The sequence below is a fragment of the Ischnura elegans genome, chromosome 2, assembly GCF_921293095.1.
Source record: "Ischnura elegans chromosome 2, ioIscEleg1.1, whole genome shotgun sequence".
In the NCBI taxonomy this organism is placed as follows: Eukaryota; Metazoa; Arthropoda; class Insecta; order Odonata; family Coenagrionidae; genus Ischnura; species Ischnura elegans.
The window spans coordinates 56,856,000-56,883,553 of record NC_060247.1 but is presented as its reverse complement, the minus strand read 5'-3'; the positions used below and the strand labels follow the sequence as shown (position 1 = coordinate 56,883,553).

At 37.9% G+C, this 27,554-nt stretch overlaps 1 protein-coding gene across 1 annotated transcript; it reads right to left on the bottom strand.

Moving 5' to 3' along the window:
* Positions 1-1,187: 1,187 nt before the first annotated feature.
* Positions 1,188-27,554, bottom strand: LOC124153780 (nodal modulator 1). The gene is made up of 16 exons (XM_046527136.1): positions 27,225-27,554; positions 26,770-26,869; positions 26,566-26,694; positions 24,491-24,741; positions 23,736-24,000; positions 20,769-20,934; positions 19,442-19,739; positions 17,755-18,406; positions 13,630-13,899; positions 12,853-13,057; positions 10,805-11,027; positions 9,913-10,090; positions 6,500-6,583; positions 5,899-6,096; positions 3,371-3,585; positions 1,188-1,684 (listed from the first exon to the last, which is right to left on the bottom strand). The coding sequence occupies exons 1-16, from the start codon at positions 27,374-27,376 to the stop codon at positions 1,369-1,371; spliced, it is 3,702 nt and encodes a 1,233-aa protein (XP_046383092.1). The 5' UTR covers positions 27,377-27,554; the 3' UTR covers positions 1,188-1,368.

Below are 27,554 nucleotides of genomic sequence, written 5' to 3'. Positions count from 1 at the left end.
GCACTGTACGGTCATGCCTAAGTTCATCTCCTAGCCACAGATAAAAGGTGGTGCTACTCTAGGTGGCACTGCCAATGGGAGCGGGTGGATGGGAAGTGAAGGAAGACGGGACAGCCACCATTCTAGCCACCGCATCCCCCGTTCTCGCTAGGTTATTGTGAAGCCCTCCCAGCAGAATACCTCAAGAATTTTGCACTTGCACTATCCTGGGTTTCGGCACAGCTTATTTCTGGGACTTTGCAACCTGGGGATTAGACTGAGACCAGTATCAGTTACAGCCACCAGGGAGCATATCACACGGAATGACAAAACCACCAAATTTGAACAGAAACTAATAATACTAATATTCTGACTGAGCAAGACCAAAAGCATTCTTAAAATGGTGGACCACAGCTCACTTTTGAAGACAGAAAATTTCTCAATCCTAAAAGCCAAGCCCTTCCACTGCTTAATCAAATGTAACTTTTCTGGAGGAACATTCATAAATGCAAGTACTGCCAAAGCCATATTGAAAGCATATACCTACTAAACTGAAACCTATATTGTTGGGCTACAAATTAATGTTGTATACAAATATAGTTAAGGTGTATGCATTCAAGGATTAGTGTAACCGAAAAGTTTCATAGTCAACCGAAAACTTTTCTCATTCCCTTAGGTCAACAGAGAGACAAAAGCTTCCATATAGGCTTCAATTAATACATACTCTGAAGAATTATAGGGAAATCTAAATGAACATGCCTTACAAACACTTAAATCTAATTTAAGCCTAAGATGCTCTCACTCAGTCCTTGCTAAAACTTTGTTGCCAATTTCGTCAATATTGATCATGAGCCATGACAGCAAATGTCATGAGGTCCAATTAACCATAGTACAAATGCAATTACCAAGGTCTAAGATAGGAGAGTCTCATTTCTACAATGACGGCCCTTCCACCTCCATTCATGGCATACAGAAGTACGTACCATGTAGAAAAAGACCACAAACAACACTCACCCTCCTTACCATGGAGTATTGTGCAAACCTTTAAAAAACAGAAATCTGCAAGCAATAAAAATATAGGAGAAAAACTACAATACCCACAGCTCAATCTAATAATTTAAATCCAATCTAATATTCTAAATCGCATAACAATGTAATAATAACCTCAGGCAGGTTCGTAAAACTTGTACGAAAAAGAGCTCCACACATCCTATAGCATACTCAAATAAGAGATTTTTTATTAAATAATACTTTATTGAAACAATTGCCACAAAAGTCTCATGAATGACCAACAAAAAAAAAACAATACGTGACTGTGAAGAGGATCCAGACATGAGTGACCAAATATCACAACCAGATGGTCTTCATTTAAAAAAATCACACACTTGTTTACGCTTTGCGTGGCTTGGCTTTCTTCCTGCCCTGAGTCCTCTCCAAGCCAGCTCCATCCCCGCCGACACCCACTTCTGAGCTGACGCCACGCCCACCCCGACCGCCCCCAGATTCCGCTCCCAATCCAGTCGTGGATGCCCCACTACCTCCCTCGCCCTCTGGCCTCAGCCTCCTCCAATGAGCAACTCCGACACCAAGCAACATGAAAAGTGGAAGAGCCAATGGAAGAGCTGGGTGCGGACCTTCTCCACTCCCACCTCCGACCCGGGCACCTACGCCAACCACACCTTCATCTCTCACACCTGGGTCATATCTACAATAGAACAATTGATCACAAAGGTATACATAATTCTTCAATCTTCTGTCCTTACTCGAATAATATTCACTCTTACAGATTGGCTTTATGGCCAATGATGTCTAAATTGTTCAAGAGAGGGAAGAAAGGAAACATCCAGATCCATGAAAATCCTATTTTTATAGACTTTTTTCTTTTGATGATACTTTTACAATAGGTACATCAAATTTTCACCGAAGCTGCCACATTTTATCAATCCTGCATCTTTTTGCATTAATTTACCATATTATTAGATGTCACCATCACATAATGGGACAGATGAATAACATTTAAAGACAGCATTTAAATACATAAATCACACTTTCAGCTATCACCTTCCATCTGTTTCTCTTCTCATCTGACTCTTAACTTTCAGAATTAATATACAAGCAAATCTACTGATTAAGATAACAAAAATCTATCAATGAGCAGTCGCAAAGATTCCTATGAACCTCTAAATTATAACTTCACTCGGATGCACATATCCATCAAGACAATCATGTGACCTTTAACCACAACTACTTGAGGTCTATTTTTATCTCCAATTGAGTATTCGGTCGAGCAAAGGAAAAGCTTTTTGAATAGATTTTGATTCAATTACTGATGGATTTGTAATTTTCAATAGCTTAACAGCAATAACACTTAAAAGCAAGCAAGGTGATGTTTTTGGCAAATAAAGGCATTAAAATTGTAAAAGGCAAAGTGATGTAATAAAAAATAGTCACAATGGAGAGCCCACTGACCACATGCTTTCTTTTGGAAATTGAGAAATATTACATATTGAGTAGTTTCCAATATTACAGCAAAATATAACTGAGCTAGACTGCTTTCTTCACACATACCAAGTCAAAACAATTGACAAAATTAGCATCTATCACCAGATCAATCACTTATGAGCAAAAGGAATCAAACAGCAAGTCTACAGGACACAAGAGTGGAGAACACCAGCCAAGCAAAGGAAAAGAGCTCAAGTAATGAAAAGCCCTCAGAAATCCCAGGATGCACTATTTTATACAGATATATAAAGCCAATGGAAATCGTTGGATACCCAGTCCAATGTTCCAGAGTCCTCCCATTATAGGGATAGCAAAGGAAACAGCAATGAAAAATGTAACAGATTTGACTAAGTGCATTTTTATAACCTAATTTCAGAATAAAAATAAAATGCGAGAACTTAATTTGTCCACCAACTAATACTGTTATATTAGCACTAGCATCTCCACATTGCCGGGTATAAAAAGGAGAATTTACAGGAAGATAACGAATTATTTCAGTATTGACGGAAGTGACAGTTATAATTTTTAATTTTGACTCAGAAACCGACAAAAACATAAAATATAGCACTTCCACCAAAGGATAGTATTTTGGCACATTCATTATGGCAAGAACTTAAACCTAGAATAATACAATATAATACAATGTCCCAGCAAGGACACAGAGTTTCAAGAAAATAACCTTTCTCCAGCCATTTCTTATCATTTCAGAAACGTAGGTATTCCAACATTAACTAAATTCTAAAATGAATATTAAATTAAATGCATAATAAATGGCAATTGCAAAACTCTTATTGATATTATATGGTAATAATGAAAAAACCAAATGCTAAATCCCATTAAATATTGATGGATAAATACCAACAATATTTACTCCCCACATAGTACTTACTTCAAAGTGAAATGTTTGTGGAATGAGTCAGCTCGGAAAGACACAGTGGGCCGTGGGAATGTGGCTCGCAGGGCTGCAGCCCCACCATGAATTGATTCAAGACGAAGACTGTGCAGACGTCCATCAGACACTATCGGAGGGAACAGGATCATGGCACCAGCCTCAGCACTACTACCTCCAACTGCCCACCGCTCTAGTCCCACAACATGAACAACCTACGACAGACAAAAAATATTGTGTACCTGATGCATACACCAATCCAACTTGCTTATCATTATAAGATAATAAAATAAAAATTCCTTGTAACATTAACCACTGACATAAATTTTCATCAACTTTGAAAAGCGTAAAAAATATTTTTTGCAGACAAGTTCAATAAATAAGGAGTAAAAAGATATATATCTAAACAATATTTATTTACAGTAGACTTTCGTTAATACGAACAACATTATTACAAAGTCCTCGTTATTCTGAAGCAAATCGATGGTCCCGACGAAAAGGCCTATCCAATCTATAGTAAAAGAAACGTATTATGAAATTTCCGTTTTTACGAAATTACGAACCTAAGTCCCGATCCCGGTGGTTACGAAATGAACTTTATAACTAAGTTCCACGCATAAGCAATGGCATTTAGGTGGATGTTCACTGTGCTACGTTTTAATAATCGTGCCAAGTTTACGTTCTCCTCATGTACTGTGACAAAGATGGTTCATGTCAATTATGGTTCTTTCTTCACCATGCACGCAACGTCATATAATAAGCTTCATTCCTGGGGAATCATGGTGACCGACTCATTACAGCTCATAGAATTGATGTACAGTTAGTCCTCTTCCTACGTGCATACGATTTACAAACTTTCACAGGTACCAGAATTCAAAATTTGAATTTGGCTCCTTTTGATTTGGCCGTTGCTACGCGGTGCGGCATAGAGGAACTCGCACTCAGGGCATAATCTGAAGTATCAATGGATCCGGTGTGAAGTTAGGAACTGTTCAGTGTTTCACCCATTCTTCCTTGCCACGGAGAGCAATTTTTTTCGGCTATGGCGGCGTTGCATGCCCAGCTAGATCAGTTCAACACAATTGTGAGTTAGCGCACAATTTTTATGCAATGTTGCATTCTGCAGGATAACTGTACTCCTCGATGCCTTGCATACAGTCCAGCCGGTGAGAGTTGTCCAATGATGGCACAATAGGAGGGGCGGATAACCCTGCGCCAGTACAGTTTACAGCCAATCGTTGTCCCCCAAACGCACCTCACACCATCGCCTAGTCATACATTGTTGTCAAATGCATAAAGAGCATCGAAATAAGCCTGATCCACCAAAACATGCCCTTTCTTCGAATCACCAAAACAAGTGATTCTTCCTCTGGGTCCTTCACGCTCGTCGTCCCTTCCAGCTCCTTTCTTCACGGAGCCCTTTGTAGGTGTTTCTCTTTCTTACCTGGCAATGCTGCCCCGACCTAGACCATTCTGCCTGTCATCGGACAACTCTCAGAGGCCGGACCGTAGGTTTATCAACTTAGGATCAAGGTAATGGAATGCAACTAGGTTGTATATCGGACTTACTCTATTCGGTAAGATATCAACCCTCAATTACATCATGCCGCAGTCTCCTGTTGAGAAACTGAAACGAATTTTCCTGTTTATCAATATCTCTGCGTACTTTAATGGCGTTCATCATGTGCGATTTTTTCGACGATTCCTAAAAGAAGCGTTCACACGAACTTCGTTATTTCTGGTTTTACAGTCCCGTGAACTTCGTAATAACGATAGTCTGCGGTAATCATAACATTCATTAAAGATAACATATGCATCACTTCAACTCTCAAACACCAGGTATTAGTTGAAACTCCCTTTCGGCAAAGTTTAACAAAGTATTACAAAAAATTTTATGCACCTAACTATTTTTCATTGACACCAAAATAAATTTTTACGTACTGCAAAAAATCAATAGAGAAAAAATCATTCGCAGTGACCAGGATTCGAACCCGGATCCCCCGATTTCCGCTCGAGTGCTTTAGCCAGTTAAGCTACCAGGGCGCCATTCCTCCCAATGAATATTTGTGGGCACTACCGGACGAGGTGTTGCTGGACTGCTGAGCATATGATGCAGTCCAAATCGTGAAATTGGGGTCTTAGGACTTGCATCATTGGAGAGGCAATCACAACCACAGTTTCTGTCACTCAATCTCTTCCTTCTATAGGATGCATACAGCCCAAAGAGATTTTCACTTTTGAATATATCTTCATTATGTCCAAAATTGGATTACATACTAACATTAAGTTATTTCACAACATTTCAACGGAAAACTTATACATTCACAGTTAGGAGAACAGCAAGCTAAGTTCTCCTACTAGTGAATGAATAAATTAATTTTAAATTAAATGACAGTAAACCAGTTTCATAACAAATAGAAGCTTGAGCTTCCAAAAGTTATTCAATGTACACAAATTGTGAAAATGTTCCTTGAGTATCTAGCCAATGAAAGTAAATTTCAAATTATTAGGTGACATGTCAAACTCACCCTTGAAGAAGATTCAGCAAGATCATCAGCATCATCAGTCCCAGCATGGTCAGCACCTTCATGACGAACTAATGCAACCCTCATATCAGATAGCAAGGAAGAATCTGGGACTAGAACTCGCAGGGAAACATCAGTTCTATGGGCACGATGATGCTTGAAAGCAACAAGCTTGGGACCTTGAACATCTCCATTAGTAATCTGAAAAAGTAAACAAACATACAATGAGTAAGAGACAGGTAGTGACAGATAGCAGTCTTATGACAAGAAATGGAAGAACATTAGGAGAAAGGTGCAGATAAACGAAGGCCATAGGAGATGGCTTTATGAGAATTTTTTTCTACTTCTAACCTTACTACAATAATGCAATACGTGAAACCCCAGAGTAATCCTTGACACAAAAATTTCATTTCTTTCCCCTTTCTCACAAATTACCAAATCAATAGGTAACTGGAATCATATGCTTTAAAATTAAAATTCTATAGAAGAAGCAGTATAATCAACCTTAAAAAAAATCACATAAAGCACAAAAGTGAAATTTTTACAAAGGATGATTTTCTAACCAAGCATTTTATCTTTGAAGAAATACAAATTACATACTCACAGTCACATTACTTCCAGATGGAGTTATTCGCTCATACTCTTCATTGATCTGTGGACCTGTTTTCATTCTAACTTCGTATATGCACTGAAAATAAAGCAAACCACTTTGAAATCAATCTATTTTTAATTACTCATAGCATTTTACAATTAACAAAGAATGCTAAGAATTATCTTGCTTTCACAAAACACCACAATTACACAACGAAACTTATACCTCTGGTTTCAATACCATCAACATTCGGTATCATCAGCATCATCTCCTGATGATACACAGCGTTATAACCGGGGTTTTGAGTTTTACTTTGCAATTGTAGAGTAGTAAAAGTGAAATGATAAACCCTTCATTCAGGATGAATTATCATAAAGTAGGTAATCAGAAGGAGAGTTTCACCCTGTAACAATCTACATTATTTCATTCAAAAATTTCCATTAGATATCAAGAACTACCTACATATCTGTTTTTCAACTACAATCTCCAGGTTTGCAGGCCGGCATTCAACAAAGATTTAGATGTTTTCTTTATTTCATTATTTCAAACTCTGAGTCCTTCTTTAATTGGTATTTCATGAGTTTTGATATAATTTTTAATACCATGAATCACTACAATACTACATGTACATATTAAAGAGAAAAAAGCTGCAGTTTGGTAATAAAATTACATAACTGGGAGAAAATGTGAAAATTAGAAGTATCAATGGAATTTCTGAAAGTTTACTTCCAAAGCAAAGAAATTGTATTTAAACCAGAACCTAAGAAAATCAACAGCATCTCTCATGGATTTACGAAGAAAGGGACTTGTGCCAGCTGTTCTTCTTACATGACAAGGAAACATTTGTTGGTTGGGAGAAGGTTGGGAGAAACATTTTTACATCTGACCACAAGTCGCTCGAGTGCTCCCTTGTTCTCCCCCTCCCCCCACGGTCACCTTCATCCCATCCCCCAGGGTCCTCAGAGTATGGAACAAAGCGGCTTGGCCAGAGCTTAAACATGCACTTTCACTTCTTCCTTGGGCCCTCCTGGAGAGAGGGTCTCCTGAAGTCGTCACGGAAGTCTTTTATGTACTTCTCCATGCTGCCATTGACGATTTCGTCTCAGTTCGCAGTCTATCCAAAAAAAGATCCATCTGGCATTCCCCGGAGGCAACACTTGCCCTGAGAAATAAACTTAAGGCTTGGAAGCATTGGAAAAAACACCCTAGCCCCCTGTCCCGTGCCTTGTTCGTTACACTACGGCACCATGCATGCTTCCTCATTCGCCAAGACTACAAAACCCACATACAGGAAATTTCTGTTGGAATTCGTGACAATCCGAAACGATTCTGGACCCTCGTTAATGCTAGAAGAAAGTCACACAGAATCCCTGCCTCTGTGTCCTGCAATGGAATGATTTCTCATTGTGATGAGCGCCCGGGGGTATTCAATGAGTATTTTTGTGCGAACTTTAACTCTGCCACTCCAACACTCCCTCTCCTGAAGCTTCAACCCATATGCCACCAGTCCCTTTCATCCATCTGCACCGATCCTAAAGAAGTTCTGTCCTTTCTAACGGCACTGCCCTCCTCGAAGGCCATGGGTTGACAATATCAGCTCCCTCTTTTTCTCTCGCACCGCCAACACCCTTTGGATCCCAATATCCATCCTCTTCAATATGTTCTTCTCCGTTGGCGCGCTCCCTGAACAATAGAGGAGCGCAAATGTCACACCAATTTTAAAATCTGGCCTCAAAGGAATCGTTGAAATTTATCATCTGATTTCCATTCTACCTGTACTGTCCATTATTTTTGAGAGAATCCTACATAGTCGTCTTCTTCACTTCTCCCTCCCCTACATATCCCCCCATCAGCATGGTTTCCTTCCCGGTGGGTCATGTCTCTCTAAACTTGCGGTACTGCACCACCATATTACATATCGACTCTTTTGAGTCTAACTCACAGCTCGATGTTTGCTACGTAGACTTCTCCAAAGCCTTCGACACCGCTAACCATACATTACTAATACATAAACTTAAACACCGTTACAATATACATTCAAAGTTTCTATCTCTGATCAACAGCTTCCTCAGTTCACGTTACCAATGGGTATTGATTGACGGCATCTCATCCTCATACTATCGAGTTAAATCTGGTGTACCGCAGGGAAGCGTCCTCGGTCCCCTCCTATTTGCACTCTTCATAGACGATATTACTGATGGCATTAGCCCTTTTGGCTGCAATGTTCTGCTATACATGGACAATTGCAAGATTTTCAAAAAGGTGGATCGCCCCACCGACTCACATTCCCTTCAATCTGCACTCAATTTTATCTTCAAATGGTGCTCTACTTGGCTGATGCGGGTCAACCCCTCTAAATCGGCGATGATGACATTCACTTTAAAAAACAATCCCCTGAAACACTCTTACAGCCTTTTAAATAAGCCTATCCCTCTTGTAACCTCCCACTGCGACCTAGGTGTGATCTTTGATGATAAATTAAAATTTCAGGATCACATTTCGATGATCATGAAGAGAGCAATGGCCATTGTTGGTATGCTATATCGACTAACAGACCTTCACAACCCCACCGCTTTAAGAACAGTTTTTTCGGATGTATTTTCCCCATACTAGAATACTGCTCACCAGTTTGGTCTACCGCCTGCCCCACTACTCTAAACTTGCTCAAATGTCCTGTAAACTTCTTTCTTGCTGTAGCCCGCCATCGAATCTCCACACTCAGATATTACGCCCGTGATGCTATCCTTTCCTCCCTCTGGATATCTAACATAACAAGTCTTATATGATCTCATGTTTCTGCATAGAATCTTTAGCGGTTCTCTACAGACAAACAAAATTCTACCTCTTTTACGTTTTCATATTCCTCCTCGCCCCTTACGAAACAACTCTCTGCTTCACATTCCGCGATTCCATCTCTCCATCTCTCAACGCTCTCTGTTCCACCGAATCCCCTCCTTGTTTAACTCCATAGCTTCAAAAATCCCTTCCCTGGACCTATTTTCCTCTGCCACTAGTTACAAAGCCACCTTAAAATGCCATCTGAATAATTCACCATTGTCTAATCAATAGTGTCCCTTCTTATGTTTAAAAATTTTTTCTTGTTAAATTGTTAGTTTTCATTCATTGTGCTACTGTTTGTTATCTTTTAGGTATTATTTATTTAAGGAACAGCCAATTTAAAAGCCATTGTGCCATTTTTGGAGATGAAATAAATAAATAAAACCTAGTTGTGGCCAACTCATCTCAACTTTCCAACTCAGGCAGGCATCAAAATTTACACCTAATTGGAAAGTTTAAAAAAATTTATGATTGATATTTGCCAGAAAGAGTACATAATGATCTATCAAGGGATTTTAGCAGATTAAAAGGCTTGGGCAAGAAGCACAAGCCTATGAAACACAATAAGTAGTCCATAAAATTCTTACTGAAGGAATTAAGCCTCTGATCCTGAACTGCCCAGTGCGTTCCGACACAGCTTCTTCCTGCATGTGGAGGCACTTGGGACCACCACCTACTCCAACAGCTTCCACCACAACTCCCACTTCCGGATCGCCACAAGGTGACGTCACAGAACCAAAGCAGCTAAAAGCAACTCTGTGACCCCTAAAATGGGAAAAGAGGAGGGCATTTCACCATTAACCCCCAACTTAAAGAAATTTGAATGCATTTTAATGATAGTTCTAACTCCAACAGGACCAAGGATGGGCACCATAAATTCATTACTCGATATTTGTTCATTTAATTGATTTGTTGGGATTTCACATGGAAATAAACTTAGGGTTAAATAAAGAGCAAGAACCCAAACTTTAATGCACAACCTGCAACTTCGGTAGTGGAGCCGGGGACGTTACACATATTTATGGAGATAAATTACCATCAAACATAAAGAAACTTAGGCCAAATTCTAGTTTTACACCATTGAAATGCCTTTTACATCACCAAATTGCACAGTACACTACAAAACAGTTTCTCGGTTTTCATTTTGCAATCAAATGATGACCATATTCCAATTTCGACAGAATTGCTTACATCAACTTGTCAACTTGGCACAGAATGACCAACATTCAAATTTCACTAGTAGAAAAACTTTATCTGCATAACAAATTTTAATCGAAAAACATCATTCCCTTAGCACCTTAACAATGATTGTCATTGATTTTCATAGCATTAATATGCTAAGTTTTACACAAGAGGAATAGCTAATGGTCTTTCTTTTAAGATGGCATGATCACACTGCATCACACCTAAAGCAATAGATGATAATAATCTTGCTAAAGATCTATCCGAATAAGTAGAAAAATACTGATTAAAACTTACATTATTCTGACTTCTACTGTTGCTCCTTCAGCTACCTCTACCATCTCCGATGGTGGATCAAAGCTGTACTCTTTCATCATGGGCCGCAGGAAGTACTCTGAGGGACTCAGAGACCCAAAAGTTAACCTACCATCACTTCCAGTGGCACTGTTTCTTCGATAGTGCTCAGCTCCAGATAAAGACAGCAGAACCCCAGCAAGAGGCACAGTGGCAGTTTCAGAGCCTATGAAAGCATATTTAATTGTAGATTACCCTGGAGTTGACAATCAAAGAAGACTAAGTCATTTAAGGCATAACAGAGCAGGAGCTTCACGGATGCAAATATTAAGACATACATTTCTCTTTATTCAGTTTTCTACAAAAATCAATGCAATTTTTATAGTTTCCGGTTTTTTAAACATAAAATACTAACTCCTCAAGTGAAAAAAAATCAAAATCGGAGAAAAGATGGGGAGATAGTCTTTATGAAAGCTGTGAAAGTAACCAATTGCAACAAGCATGAAATAGAACAAGCATGGAGGACCTTTGTGGCCTTCAAAAATAGCTGAGGAGAAATACTCCCCAGCAAGTATCCTATTCCTCCAAATTCAACATGAAAGAGTGATGATATACATACAATTAAGCTTATAAATGATATAAAGATTATTTAGTAACACCAAGCACATGTACACAGCACAAGGAACTGATGAGGTTGATAGGGTTAAATGAAATTTTATTAAAAGCTTTAAAATAAGGATGAAGAATGGATCTTTAAAGTGGAAAATAATTTTTGTCATGTAAGGTGCCAAAAGGAACTCAGCATGAAAGATGAGGAAAATGCTTGAAAATCAGAGGGAGAACAGACGTTAATACGTTCACTACAGCATGGCCTGCAAGAGAGTTACACCCCACTTCCTCCCTCCACAACAGCAAATTTACTGTCAACATTTCGTCAGGCACAATATTGGAATTGCTGAGTTCAGGCGCAATGTGCCTAAGAAGCACATATGTGAAATAACATTATTAACCCTTATCATGGCTCAGAGTTGCACCTTTAAAGTTTAAATCACAATTATTAGTATAGTCTAACACTTACATGATGCCTTTCGTGCAATACAGAGACCTCTTTATATGCTGTCATATGGCCCCATACCAATCCAGCAAGGTATGATTGAACCTGCCCTTTAGGCTATTCAGTATTATTGCATGTAATTTATTTTAGCATGTGAATTCAATAAGATCAGTGTTTTTTATTTTGCTAAAAGGTGACAGAGTATGTCAAAATAAACAACCACTATAAGAGCCAAGGTTCTATGATGCCTAGTGGCATGGAGATATGAAAAATACACTCGTGCTGCGCTTGGCAGATCCAATGTACCTAACGGAAGGTTAATCCTCATTTTGCAGTTATTGCAATTCATCAAAAGGAGAAATTAGAGATGTAACACTTGGTTTGTTTATTCTGCATACAGTACACAATGTGGTGCGACCAAAAGTTAAGTGCGACCCACCGGTGGGTCAGCAAGAATGGGTGGCACCAAGCAAAATGGCCAACCATCTGCAACTTGGCCCACCACAATTGATCAGAGAAAACCAATCAGAATGCAATTTTGTATGAAACGCTTTTACTCTTGACTGTTAATGACTCAACTCCCAGAGGCCACTTCAGAATAGAGTTTACAAGTAAATTTAAGAAAGATGAGCTCACACAAGTTTCAACAAAGGGTTACACGGCACAGTGTGGAGTATACGTGGAGACTCAACAGTGAGTTCCACCACAGTCTTAACCTGGGAAGGAAGATTCAGCTCCGCAACAAGTGTTTCAAAGAAATAATCAAATGAACATTCTATGACCATTAAACAGTTGAAAGAAAATGAATTCCCCAAGGCCATACTGGGCGAGAAAGAGTGGGACAGGAAAGGGAAGTTTTATAATACGTACAAAATATTTTACGCCCTATCCTTGGGGACTTCATTTTTATTCAAGTGTAAAAGAAATACAGAAGAAAGAAAGGAACCAAAGAGATGCATAAGAGATGCATTAAAAGACTATACAGATGATGACAAACCTGTAGTTACTTCTTCAACGACCTCCACCAAAACCTCAGCAAGCCTGCGGGCATTGAACCAATGTAGTTTACCAGGTATAGGGGTCAGCACATAACCTTCTTTAACAGCAGTCACAGTAAATGGCCCTTCACCCCCAAGAGGGCCCACTGAGAACACACCTTCAGCATTTGTTTCAGCAGTTGCTGCTATCTCTTTCTGCCCATCCTAAGAATATGAAAATTTTCAAATAAAATGAAGTTGGTCACATAAATTGAAGAATGATCATACCTTATTATCAAACAATTTGTATTTAGCTTTAAAAAGAAGGAGAACAAAGGAAATTTAAGTTACATGATTAGACCTAACTGAAAGAAATTATCAAAACGTAAACAGATGAGCAAGTCCAGAGGTTATTGTAAAATTTATTAACAAGAGCCTTCAAACAACAAATAGGCATTGTAGTTACTTGATTTAGATTATTATCACTAAAATTTTCAAAAATATACAAAAAATCTATCAAAATTGAAAAGAGAAGAGCCAAATGTAAAGAAAAATTAATTTGAGAGAGTCTTAACAAAGAGACATGACTGCAGTGAAACGGAACTCATTTTCCCAATTCAAGTGAACATAACTCAATGGATAGGAAAATTCAACATAACCACCACCAAAATCACTCTACAGTCCATATGAGTAATATATAAAGACTCTATCAAATTGCAGATACTTAATTTCTTGCCCTAATAAAAAGGCATTACATCATTCTGCAACACACAACCCTGGCATAATATGTAAAATACCTGAAGTATTGTGATGATAACTCCAGGAACAGGAGGAGATGTGCCACCAGAAAGAACAACTCCTTTCCGAGCGAGGAATGTAGCAGCCCCAGCATGACAGTCATTGCCCACTTCAATTGTTTGAGATCCAGGTTCAAACAGCAACTCTCGGGCCCAAGGTCGCACAGTCACTATCTTCCCTTCATATGCCCTCATGCTGAATACATAACGGAAGCGCTCAGTTCCAACTGGGCCTTTTTCCCGAGATGGAACCAATGGTCCTACTCGTGTCTGCAATTTCAAACCACATTTTCATTATTTGGTCGAATAAGCACAATTCTTCAGATGAAAATTAAAGATAAGGTTCAAAATTTATGATTCCTCTATGGGTGGGGTTGAATTCATGCTGCTGTTTTCAAGAATACCAAATGCATGCCCTCATATACAATGTTTATAACACAGATTATGTATCTTACGCCATGTGATAAAAAGAATAAATATTATGACTACACTTAAAGCTATGCTTATTCCAACGAAGTAACCATGTTGATATCAATTCCAATTCCAGGATTAGTACCAATTGTCAATTATCCTAACTTTTCCCTGACTTCCAGTCCAAATTACTACATAAAAATTTCACTGACTTCATATCAATGGTAAATCATTCATACATTTATTTTTATTTATTATTTCCTAAGCAAGCTCCCTCAGCAATCATGTGTTGGGGTTCAGATTGATTGTCGACGAGTTGACTTAGTGGAAGTTCATGGATAGTAATAGGTCAAAAAGCTGTACATAGTAATTTTCCACACTTTTCATTTTGCTCCAAAATTTTATGCTTCAATTTTTTGGGGGTTTTAGACAGGAGCCTTAGACAAATAAAATGGAAGGAAAGGAAATGTACCAAGGAGTAATTTAACAACTCAGTCTCACCAAGCATTTATTTGAGTCCTTTACTGCTCGAGGGGGAAATAAATTCCTATAGCCAAACAGTTACCAAAATATCATTCTTATTTGGTTGGTTCTGTCAGACTTAGAAACATGATGAAACTCTAAGATATTGCTCTCCATGGAGCTCTGAAAGGTACTATTGTTAAAACAGGGTTCCCACACTCATTAAGTTATAAAATTCACAGTTTTTTCCAGGTTTTCGCGGTCTAAATGTCGTCAAATTCACGGTCTGTTGATTAGCCATTTTAGGCAGAAATATTGATCATGTAACAATCATCGGCTGCACGTTGACTAAAAATTTAACAAACGCGACAGACGCCTTGGATGCAAACGCAGCAACGACAGTGCTATCTCTTATGACGTCACATATCGTTTGAAAATTCAGCTCCGGTTGTGAATGGGAAAATGGAGGTACCAGGGTGACTGGGAAGTTAAGAAGTGTCTGAATTTACATAGGTGTTAATGAACACTTTGGTTACCAGTCTTCCAGCTTTGGCACAGGTTTAAGGTCAATGTGTCATCATGGCACAAGGACCAATAATTGCGCACCGAAAACTCGTGTACAGATAAATGCATAGGCAGTGTATGCACGTGACTGACCTTGAAATATGATCAACATATCGATACTTCATTTGATCTGTCAATCGTAGCTCTACAATCAGGTTTGAGAGATTTTTATGGTTTTATTACGAAATTCATGGCTTTTTCCAGGTTATTGCACGGAAGACGAAATTCACGGCTAATTCACGGTTTTAAGGTTTTCACAGTTGAGTGGGAACCCTGTAATAGCTCCAGCAATCAATAGCACATAGATTCAAAGTCTCCAGAGGCACCCAGACTAATTTCTCAGCAATTTTCCACAAATTGCATGGCTTTCTTTAGAACTATATTATGTTACAGACTAAGTCTTTCCAAGCCAGAAGGGATAAGTGTTCCCTGAAATAACGTCAATGAGTGCCAAGTTGGAGCTAACCCAAGACGTCAAGCCAGAATGGCAGCAAAATACACATCATGCCACTCCAATGCAACGATGGCCCATGCATTCAACCACGATTTCGGTCTTTCTGCTGTGCCTCCGGAATTTTTCCCTAATCATAATCTTATTTCCCAGACTTCCAGTCCCAATTTTTATTTCTCTGACCTCTCACTGATTTCCTAAATGAACCCTGTTCATAAATGCAAAAATACAGATAGGTATCAATTTTAAGAAATCATTAATCCATCAAAATTTCACAAGGGAAATAATTTGAAAGGAACAGCCACCTGTGCTCATTTTCAATTGCATTACATTTATAAACCAGACACTCTTTAGAACACACACAATTAAGAATGAAAACACTAAAAGAAATATGAATTTTAACACCCAATTTCATTTTGGCCAAGGTAGCATCAATCAAGTAGACTAAGAATAATTTAAAGAAAAAAAGGAAAGAAAATTTTTTGCTTAAAAGAAATTGAAAGACATAATTTCTCAATTCTAGCATGTATTTCATGCTCAAATAAACAAACAGATATAATAAAAAAACAAATAAAACATTCTTAGAATTAAAACATCAAATAGTACTATAACCATTTTTTTAAAATATGAATTAGGAGAGAGGGAATATACTAATTCAGAAAACAAGAACATGATTCAATCTGTACCCTACTCCAACCATTAAGAATAACCAACATGCGATAAGGTAAGCATGCTAAGCTATAGTATGTATGTACATGTATTATGCAATCACCAGAAAATCATAATATGCTGATTGGACAAAAATAAATTGAAAGATAGATGGTTGAGCAGCAATTTAGTCATGCTCATTCCACATTATAAAGTCATTGAATCTGATGACAAACACCACTGACAGAAATAGTAATAACTATGTCACTCACCAAAGAGACTTCTTTTTTCACATAGAAGCTAATAGTAGAAGTATTTGAGCAATAATAATTTCTTCATTTCTTTTTAAAATGGGTTTTCAATAGTATCAGCTTCACACTAAGGAATTTTTCTCATTTTTCACCTAGCTTAAAAATGTCAGTAACATTCACTAATAACTTGAAATCTATACCAAATTATTCACAAAATAAATGCTTCATGCATTGAGAAAAAGCACATTATGTAAGCTATACAGCAAGGAAAAAGATTCTCCAAAAAAGTTGCTCCTATCAAAAAGAGGGTCACTAACTACCAGCATAGGCAGTATTAAGAGCTTCAATTGGGAGATTCAGAGTTTCATAGCATATAAGACATAACTTTCTCCTGAATAATAACTTGTAACATCACCCACAAATTTTTTGTGTGAAAATGCATTTGTACTAATGCTATTCTTAGGTATTTCGTTATGCAGAACCATCTTCTGAGTATCATCAATGACATCAACATTTCGTACTAGAGTTGGATGAAAAACAATTGCCCTCCAGTTGCAACATAATATTTTCTGAATATATTCATTTGATGGCTAAATATTAAAAAACTATTCTGTCATCATTGGGAGGGTATACTCTACAATGCCGACAGTAATGGCTACACAGGTAGGGATTTTTCATCATCTCGCTCGGAAAATCCTCAAGTAAACCAATATTAAATAAAACCGATAGATCACGAAAAATTCTAATACTACAATCAAAAGTTGTGTGACATCATTTATATCGTACTGAAGAAAATATTGATTTCATTCAGCCACACTTTTCCAAGTGATCAGTTGACTATGACGTCATGATCAATCGGTGAGGGGGTACCAAATGTAGTAGTGCACAGCATGACTTTCATTTGTTTTCCTCCCTCCTACTCCATGGTGATTGGAAGTGATCACCGTGTGTCTACGCTCACTAAAATAGTGACTGCACAGTGCCGTGATGTCACGGGAATGGATAGAGCGACATCACGGCACTGAGCAGTTGCCATTTCAGTGAGCATAGGAACACCACGCTCACTTCCAATCCTCACACATCAGAAGAGAGGAAATCAGTTGGGAGTCATGCTGCAAACTATTGCATTCGGTAACTCTCACTCACTCATCATAACATCATGATGAACTAATCACTGAGAAAAGTGCAGCTGAATGCACCCATTTTGAAGATACCCGTGTCATACCAGTAAGCTTTATTGTGGAAATTTCCAGAAATGATGGGGGTGTAGAAGGCACTAGGTTCGACTGGAGGGGGGTGACAAACAAATGGGAAGGAAGTTACATCTTCTACACCTACCTTTCCATCAGCTGTTGGTGGATCTATGCCCACAAAAAGATCATCCACCAAATCCGATGACAAAATGATTCCCCCAACCGTATGAGATGTGGCTCTGAGGTTAACCGTCATTCCTGCCTCCCATCGAACACGAGCTGGCTCAAAACCGTGACAACTGGTGCCAACGGGCTCCAAATCATATGGCCCAGGACCAGGAAGGCACAGACTTGATGTTCCAGCAGGAACTTTTACCAACCCCTGAGACAATCCACTATGTGGAGCAAATGTGACCTCAGTGGCATGAGATGATATGATAGATGCTGAGTACCCAGTCTGACGAAATGGTGGAGCCCATGTCTTAGCTGAGTCTAGCTTCACAACGTGGATGTCTTTCTCCCAGCATCTGTTTCCGCCAAGGCCAACAATTACCTCATACTCCCCAGGAGCTAGCCCCTCAAAAGTATACGTCCCACGTCTGGACAGAACAGGGGGAGGCATTTCACGAGGTGATAATTGCCGATGGACAGGTGCTAGGGATATTAAAATGTCTGGGCATGGTGTAGGTGGGAGGCAGAAAAGACGGCCAGAAAGAGTACATCGGACACGAGAAAATGATGGACCATGGGGGACTGGTCTGTCAACAACCTCAAAAGTGGCTGGATCAGGAGTGAACCTGGAATGAAAATTATCCAATATAAAATAAATTCATTAAGTTAAATACAAGGAGGATACAATTAAAATTTTCTTGACTGAAGGTCTAAAAAAATGCAGAGGCCTTTTCATCTTTCATATATTAAAGGGCTTAAATAGACAACAATTCATACTTTCCCAAAGTACTGGAACATTAAATTCACATGCAAAAGAAGGAAGGCAGGGTTTCCTGGTTGAGACTATAAGGGAAAGATAAAGTTTCCAGCTACATGTGTGATTTTATGAAGTTACACGACAGACAATTTCATCTGAAGCACTACAGCACATCACATTTCTCAAAAGTTATCTATTATCCATAACTTCATTCACAGAGGGTCACATTGTTTCCCATTGCTAAAAATTACAGGAATGAGCAAGAAACAAATTCTTAGCCTCCAAAAATTTATAGTGAAGTAAGTTAGCCTTCAAAACACAGAAAATCACATGGAAGTTTACTGGTATAAAATACAATAAAGCCTTGAGTTACACTTGGTCACATTCAAAGCATACCAGCAGGACTTATTGCAGCAAAGTAAAATCAAGAATTATGTTAAGTCGAGGCATGTAAAATTGATACTTCACCATACCTTTCATGAATGGGCTTCTCAAGATGCAGCCAAGAGGGGGACAGGAGAAGGGTCTTTGATTTAGACATGGTTTAAATGAGTAAGATACATAAGCAAGAACAACATTACCTCGAATAACATGGTCAAATTCTCTAGCCCATTAACCACATCTCAGGTGATAACCACTAAAGTGGTAAGGTTGTTTATGCATTATCTTTAAACATTAAAGGAATCCTAACAATGTAAGCATATGGCTTCACTAGTCATTCAAAACCATGCATTGTCTATTTATTCTTAAAAGAATGTTCACACTCCCTAACCTCTAACACTCATAATAATGTTAAAGCAAATTTAAAAAATTAAACAATGAGCCCTTTAAATAAAATGTATTAGCATCAATTGAACAAGGTCCTCCATTGCATATAACACAGAGTAATACTAATTTCTCAAACCTCAATCCCAATGTTATCTGCTCCTCCTCAGTAGATGTTGCACGCGCACGGTAAGAACCAGGCTCCAAGAATTTGCAGAAGCGACCATCAGAACCGGACACCAATTCTCCACTTTGTTCCCACTTCCCATTTTCTGTACTCTTTTCTAAAACAATTTTCCTCAAGGAAGCTGAGGTTCCTGAAGGAAGTCCATCACCAGATATCCGTCCACACATTCTGAACTTGTCTGCATATACAATAGGCAGCCGTGGAGAATCTGGAGCTATTCTAGCATCAAAGCTGGGAAAGTGGTAGTCAGCTGCAAAAAAATTTTCAGGTTCATAAGCAAGAAGAACAAATAAATTAGTATTAGGTTACCTCTAAAATATACACAAAAGGCAGAATATTTAAATTAATTTCACCCATAAAGTAAAAACTGCCAGTTGATTGCAGCACATTTCTAAACTTCCTTGTTTACTTAGAAGTGCATCAATCGCTATTATGGTCTATTGCTCAAAGCACATTATAACAAAAAAAAGTGACAAGTAAAAGAGGGAGAGATCAGCCTATAAAGAAAAGCTCACAGCAATTGATGCTAGATTATGACAGCTCTTTCAAAGCTCAAAAGATTGATAGCTCTTTCACAAGATTATGACAGAAACCAAAGTCTATTTTGGAGGACATGTGGCCCAGACAAACAGCATGATTCCCTTTCTCCGGCAGCCAATGCAAATACTTAGGAGAACTAGGGGAAACTGACCACTTTCTCCTATTTAATATTGAATTAGCTCACAAAAACCCAACGCAGGGTCCCTAAGGAAAAGGAAGGAATCATTGCAATATTAATCACCTGACTGAATAAGCTTTGTACGCAAGCCTACACGGTATTCTAACCAATTTGGACAAGACAATTCAGTAGCATATAATGATGCTGTATCGCTTCTGGAACCTGCTGAATCTTAGATTGCTTGGCTCATGTTCTTATTCCCACTAAAAATGAAAATTGCCATTATCAAGGTACGCATTGCCGAAACTATGGTCGGTTTAAATAAAAGTGTGTGGAAACAGACAAAAGGTACTAAGGTGAATATCAAAGATTTCCACAGTATCAAGCCGGACACTGTATCTTTTAAAAAAGGTACATAGTTAACCTCACCAAATTCAGTACGTACCTAACATCAGAGCCACCAGCAGTTATAAATGTGGTTAAAATATTCAACCATTGAAGATTGCATTGTCAACAAAACATCTGGCTGTGGTTTTTGGAACAACAATATATAGGAGATAATTGCATAATTCAAACATCTAATGCCAGAGAATGGATTATTAGAATTTTGAAATTACTTACATGACTGGAAAGTGAGTTTCCGCTGCCCGGCTTGCACATCTTCGAGTTTGTAATGTCCTCCAGAGTCAGTAACGGATGCTTTCTTCCCATCCACATAAATAAGAACTCCTCCAACACCAACATCTGGGGCTGACAAAAGCCGACCACTCACACCAAATCCTTTAACCTTCAACGACCAATTATTTGAATAATACAATGAAAGAGTTTGGCCAAAGCATACTACTCACAATTAAAAAAGCATTCAGAAAGCAATGGTAGTATGTATACTTTATTTACAACAAGTGTTCACTACTTCAATAATTTATATCAAACATTACTAACAAGAGGCTATCATATTAATTAATACATATTAAGCTGATAGAAAAGTCTGAAAATGGCTTTCATCGTCATATTTTTTAAATAGATTCACTGCCATCATAACCCCAGAAAAAAATGTAATAACTGATTAATTTGTGCAAGAATTTGATGCAACAAAATCCTAGCAAAATAGCATTTCTGCATAAAGGTTGGATACATTAGCACCAATAAAATAGAGAGACAAAATAACTAAAATACTCTAATTTTCCCAGAATTCACTTTGAATTCATTTATAATATAATTTACATTGTCAATCATTCATTGCAATGATAAAAAATAACAGCATCATAAAAGTTGCCATTTCTATGAGGAAATTTGAAATTACATCAGATGATACTTTTTGATGATTTGGATGTAATGAAATGGAAATAATATCAGTAGGAATGAGTTGGTTTAGTTCTTCAGTTCTCAGTACCACCAGTTCTTGAGCTTTGAATCGGAATCAAAGTAAAAAAATAATCCAGACCCAAATCATTTATAAGTATAAATACAAAAACCATTTTGAAAACTTTTGAACATAATGTACAAAGAGGAGATGAGAAGAAGAAGGGGTACAAGTGACATTTTTCTAAACAGAGTTAGGAACAGAAATTGATATAAGAAATACATATACAAAAATAAACGAAGTGGGCAAGGGATATAAGTGAGTCTCTGTTCTGTGCTGTTCTCTGCAGGAAAATCAATTGCACTAGTAAATATCTAGTTGATCTCGTTCCTTTTCTTTACCTGATTTCGGCACCTAACTCTGTTTAGAACAAAAAATCACTAGTACCCCTTGGCTTCTCACCCCTTCAACTCATACTACAGCAAGTGAGATGTCATGAACTTCTGAAATAACTTGTTCTATTACAATGTTTCTATACTTGCATGATGGATCATACCCATGAAGTTGTCAGGTCAATAATGCAAAGATCAAGAAAAATATCATAATAATTGATGCATTACAATTGTTAGTTAATTACAGTATCCTAAGAAAATCATTAAATGCATTTTAAAACATAGCAATGAAAATGAATGAGTGAGAACCAGATCCAGGAGCAAAAGAAAAGGTGGAATCAACTCATCCTAAAAAATGATACCTATATGTAGTTAAAAACAGTGAGTCCTCTATTTATGAAAATTCAACTAACGAATTTTCAAAGACATGAACATTCAAAAAATTGAAGCGTGCCCAGAATTTCAAATTCGCTACCTTTGAGGTTGGCCGACACAATGAGGTATGGAGTACAGGAACTCGCTTTTTGGGCATAGTCAAAACGAAGTTTAACTCAAACCGTAGTGAAATCAGGAACTGTTCAGCATTTCATGTGCTTTTCCTCCTAGCGGGCAGCGCAACTTTTCGCCCCCAGTTGCGTTGCACGTGCAGTGAGATCAGTAATAACAAAATAATTAATGTAACAATAAGTATTGTTTAAACAATAAAAATTGCATTTATAATGAATATTACTTACAAATAGAAATACATATTTTCCATGGTCTGCATCGTGATCGCCATCTGTTGTAACCAAAATGCACTTACGGGAGCTGCAGTACAAAATGTTTACAACAAATGGCAGTCACAATGCCGAATTATTTAATCAAGCCCCTGTGTGCTAAGTGGCATTGCACGAGCCCTTGTTTCCACTGCAGGAGCATGTTCAGTGGTTGCATTTTTATTGAAATTCACTGCTCCACTACACTAAATGTAGAAGAGTCTGTCATAATTTTTTTTTATATATTTATATGTATATAAAGAACATTCTGTAAAATTTTCACTTGTTTTCATTTAGTCCCTTTTTAGATATTGACCTGCAAAAATCGACGTTAAAAGGCATTTGACATGTTTCCTTCATAAAAATTTTTGGTGTTAAAAAGTAAATATTGACAAATTTTTCCTGAGTTTTCACAGAAAGATTTTGACCGACTGTCTTTTATGATAGCAAAATTAAAAAAATGGTTTTCAAAAGTTCTTTACATGGAAAACACACTAGTTTTTAAATTATTCTGATATCTTTCAAAATATGTAGCTTCGAAATTAAAATTTTTGCAAAACACATTTTTCATCAAAATTTGCCCAGCCGTCCTTTTAAAAATGTCTGCCAAAAAAAAAAAAGGAATGGCTTGTAAATTTTTTTCAAATGGTGTTTTGTGATGGCCTACTTGTAGGGAACCATTGAAAAAAAAATCGGGATAATTAAAAATGTCGAGCAGCAAATTTTATTGATATTGGGCGATTTGAAATGGAAATACCCGTACTCATTTGAACATCAATTAATGGTAAGGTATTTGGAAGTGACAAACAGCTGAGGTCATTTGTGCCATGAGGGAAGGGTAGATAAGGAAGGGTGGAGAGAAACCTGGCGTCGGCATTAACCTGCTCTTAACGAAAGGCACCAAGGGGACCACGACTTAACGTCCCATCCAACGGACGGAGTGTTGAGCTAGAAATGTCCTCCACACTTACTTCAAGCAGGGGAGTCTCTGAAAATTCTCTGCCACCACCGGGATTTGAACCCAAGCCCACAGGGTGGAAAGCCAACACTTCTTCCACCACACCAACCCGAACCCTCTCATCTATTAGCATAAATAGGTAATCAATTTTGGCAAAAGATAAATTTCACAGGCACTCACTTCAAAAGCCGAAGGAAGGGAGTAGTCGCCATGTCCAACTTCTATTTCCATTGCAGCAGGTACCACATCCAATCGGATGTCATCCTCACCACGCTGAGGGACAATACGGTGTCTGCCAGGAGCAACAGTGGAAAAGATAAATATTCCATTCTCATCAGCAACAGCAGTTGATGGTGGCTCTGCTGATGGGGCAAGGTGGAGCATTGTGAGGCCAACACTTGGAACTGGTTCCCCTCCAGCAAGTACGCGGCCTTTCACCTCATACCTTAAAATTAAAAATGTTTGAAAAAATTTTATAATTCAGTGATTTCATATGAAGGAAAATTCTGGGAGAAAAGACAAAAGTCTGAAGCTGAGATAAGTCACAATGGGAAAAACTTCCACCAAGACACCACATACTTGCTCAGCAAACCCATAAAAGACAAGCAAAGAATACTGCACAAGAAAACGAATGGCCCACTAATCAGATGGCACTCATGTGCATCAGGCTCAGAGTAAATAAATAGGATAAAATAAAATTACTTTGCTTTATTTTATTCTATGATGAAGCAATTCCACAAAGTAACGCCTGAGACCGTGTCTTATATAAATAAATAGGGTTTTTGACAGCCACCACATTAAGCTCCAAGGATAATGGATACCTCAATAATTGAAACATTGGCAGTGATGAAGTTTTTGAATACTTTGATAACCTAGGAAGCTCTCACGACATTGGACCACCTTCTTTGAAAAGATAAATAAAAGTAAGTACTCACCCAGCTACAGCTAAAGATGTTCCACTGTCCCCATTATCACCAATAACTGAGACAGGAGCACGGGAGCGAGACAATACCCACTTCGGATGTGAAGCAGAAAGAAGATAATTTCCTGGGGCAACTGGAGAAAAAAGAAATCCACCACCTTGCTCTGTTTCTTTCTCTTGGAGTACTGAGCTACCATCTGAGGTCATCAAGGCAACACGAACGCCAGCAGGTCCCCCACCCGTAACTGCTCCTTCACTTCCAACCTGAGGATAAGTACATTATTTTTGTAAATACCATTTGGTTGTTCAGGAGCTTATGCCTTGATGATCATGACTATCAATCAAAAAGTGCTGAATTCTTTTCACCTGATCCTCTGAGTGGTAATAACCGACAAAAATTGCCTATTCATAACCATATCCTGCTAGAATTTTTGCCTAAAATTTCAATACTTTCTTGCATCTTCAATTTTACTTGGAACTTTCTCCACTTCGAAATATCCAATACACTTACTCATCTAGGTCCATTTTTTGTTTTTGACCTTCAATCAGCTCCTTTACATGTCTTGGAACCAATTTTTGCCAAAATTTAGACTCCAACAAGCAAAAAATGTATTAAGAAGTAATTTAAAAATCACGTTCCTCATCAAACATATTAATACATCCGTCAATTAATATGAATTTTCTTGAGAAAAAATTCCACAGGACCAGGAATCAAGCCTTGGACCCTTGTCTTTCCACGCCTCTACACTATCCAGGCTACTGACTTCTCATTTTAATTACCTATTATTACCTACCTATATTATTATATTTACTATGTTATTAGTATCATTAATAGAACTTTCAATATTAAGTTTAGTTATATAATTTTTGTTTTTTTCCCGGCGAACAATTGCAGTAAAGTTTTCTAGGGTTTTGCACCGGGTAAAGTCTTCCTTATCTCCTTCCAGCGTTTCGATGAACAACTCGCCCATCGTCATCAGAAACCCAAGAAAACTTTACTGCAATTAGGTTTAATTTTTATAAAATGAATGATAGCTACAGTTGCCATTTCATAAACTACACAAGTACAGAACAAGGAGTTATTAGTCATTTACTGCATCACACATTTAGAAATGCATGATTTTAGCTGTTTAATAGCTACTCAACTAAGACTCAAATCTCCAAGGTTCCATGCTAAGCCCTCATTCCAGGAACCATGATTCTAGATAGGAATGCTGGTAAGCATTTGATGAGGGTTATTGAATGCCTCAGATAGGACGAGTAGAGGGTATACTGAAAACTTCACAAGGCTTACAATGGCATACAATGAGTATAGTCATTTTGGATTAAGAACACCAAATTAGTACACATTAGTATTCTGTCAATACTAAGGATGAGTCCAGTTCTTTCCCATAAGTTCTCGGTTCTCGATATTCAGTTCTAAGGATGAACTCTTATTATCTGAATTAATGGCAAATGTAAATGAACAACCACAAGAAGAATGACTATGTTTTATGGAGGCATTGGTATTGCCCTCTTCCCTTTCACCTGACACAGATGCTGTTACCTCCACCACTTCTTTTGGAGACAATGTTAGTACGGAAATCCCAAATCCTCTCCATGCTCTTACACCCATTCCCCACCTCTTTGGCCTACCTCTGCCCCAGGGAATTCCGCCCCTTCCCCCTCTCCTTAGATCCTTGTGTTTTTTAGATTTATAAAAATAATTATGTGTGTGACTGTATATTCTCTGTCTTCTGTACATCTGTACCAGACAATGATGTGCCACGTCGAAACCTGGGTCGTACATTAAATATTTATGCGGATTAACAAATTATTATGTCAGGTAGATTCCATACAGTCACGCCTGAAACAACTAATCATATAAAGTTGCCACAATCCTACACAATTCCTTTGGATGAACAACAGAAATTCTTGTACCTCAATTTTAAATTTGGACATTCTGGTAAACAATGGGCGTGTAGCTAACACTCATGAATAGAACACATAGAGAATCAAATTTATCCAAGAATCTCATGAGTTAAGTAGGATTTTTTTACATAAACATGCTGCACATGGATTGAAATTATATTAGGATCGCAAACTTACCTTCCCGATGACAGCAAAACCTTTGAAGATGAAGTTGATGTCTTGGGCTTGACTACAAGGGTCGTTTTTGCCATCTATATTCAGTTCCACTTCCCTCGGTTCAAAGCTCCACCCAACAGGCGGTTCAATCTATCAAACATAATTATATTGTATCTATAATAAATTTCGCTGGCACAAATTTACATACAATACTATGGTACTCACCTTCAAAACATACTCCCCAGTATCGTACAAAGGTAAGAAATAATACCCATTATTGGGCGCACAATCAGTTTGATATTTAAGGCTTCCTTGCTTAGTATACCTGCAACATATGACCGCGGGACTCAATTAAATTATTAAGAAATACAAAAATGATCAACTATAAGGCTTTAAACACTACCTTTCTAGAGGAAATGAGAAGGTTAAATAATCATCTAATAACAAATTTTAGTATTTAGGTCATGAACCGGACGGGTAACGAAAAGTGATTTTTAAAGAAAATTACGTTGAGTTAACATACGCTCAGGACAATTTCATATTTCACACAATGAAAATAAACAAAACTCATTGTAAAATCCAGCTTATTCGCTACAAATTTAAATCATTCTGCGATCCACGTATAAAATCAGGATAATGGTTTCAAAAAGAAAATAGATAAACACAATCAAAATACTCACAGTTTCACTTCGACTCTTGAAAAATTTAAATCTATGTCGCTCTTAAGGAAACCTCCACAGCCTAAAATGTCATCAGAATTTCCATAGTTGCTACCAGTGGCCCGATGAATTAGCAAAACCCCCAGTAATTGAATTAAAAATAGATAATGCATTTTACAGTCAATTTTGTCCACAAAATAAGTTGAAATGAATATCAACAACTGCCATTAAGACGAAAAAGCAGGTTTTCATTCAGAGGACGAATAGTTTCTCATAAAAAGTGCCGAATTCAAAGAAAACTACACTGGGGATGTCGGCTCCTGCTCCACCTGCTCGACCATTTGAAAACAC

Bases quoted from the DNA above. Each gene is read 5' to 3' on its own strand.
- LOC124153780 (XM_046527136.1), bottom strand. From the start codon at position 27,376: ATGCATTATCTATTTTTAATTCAATTACTGGGGGTTTTGCTAATTCAT. The intron at 13,058-13,629 runs GTATTTTACATA...TCATATTCTTAG, and splicing joins TTATCATCACAATACTTCAG to GATGGGCAGAAAGAGATAGC. The intron at 1,685-3,370 runs GTAAGTACTATG...GTTCTATTGTAG, and splicing joins CACAAACATTTCACTTTGAA to ATATGACCCAGGTGTGAGAG.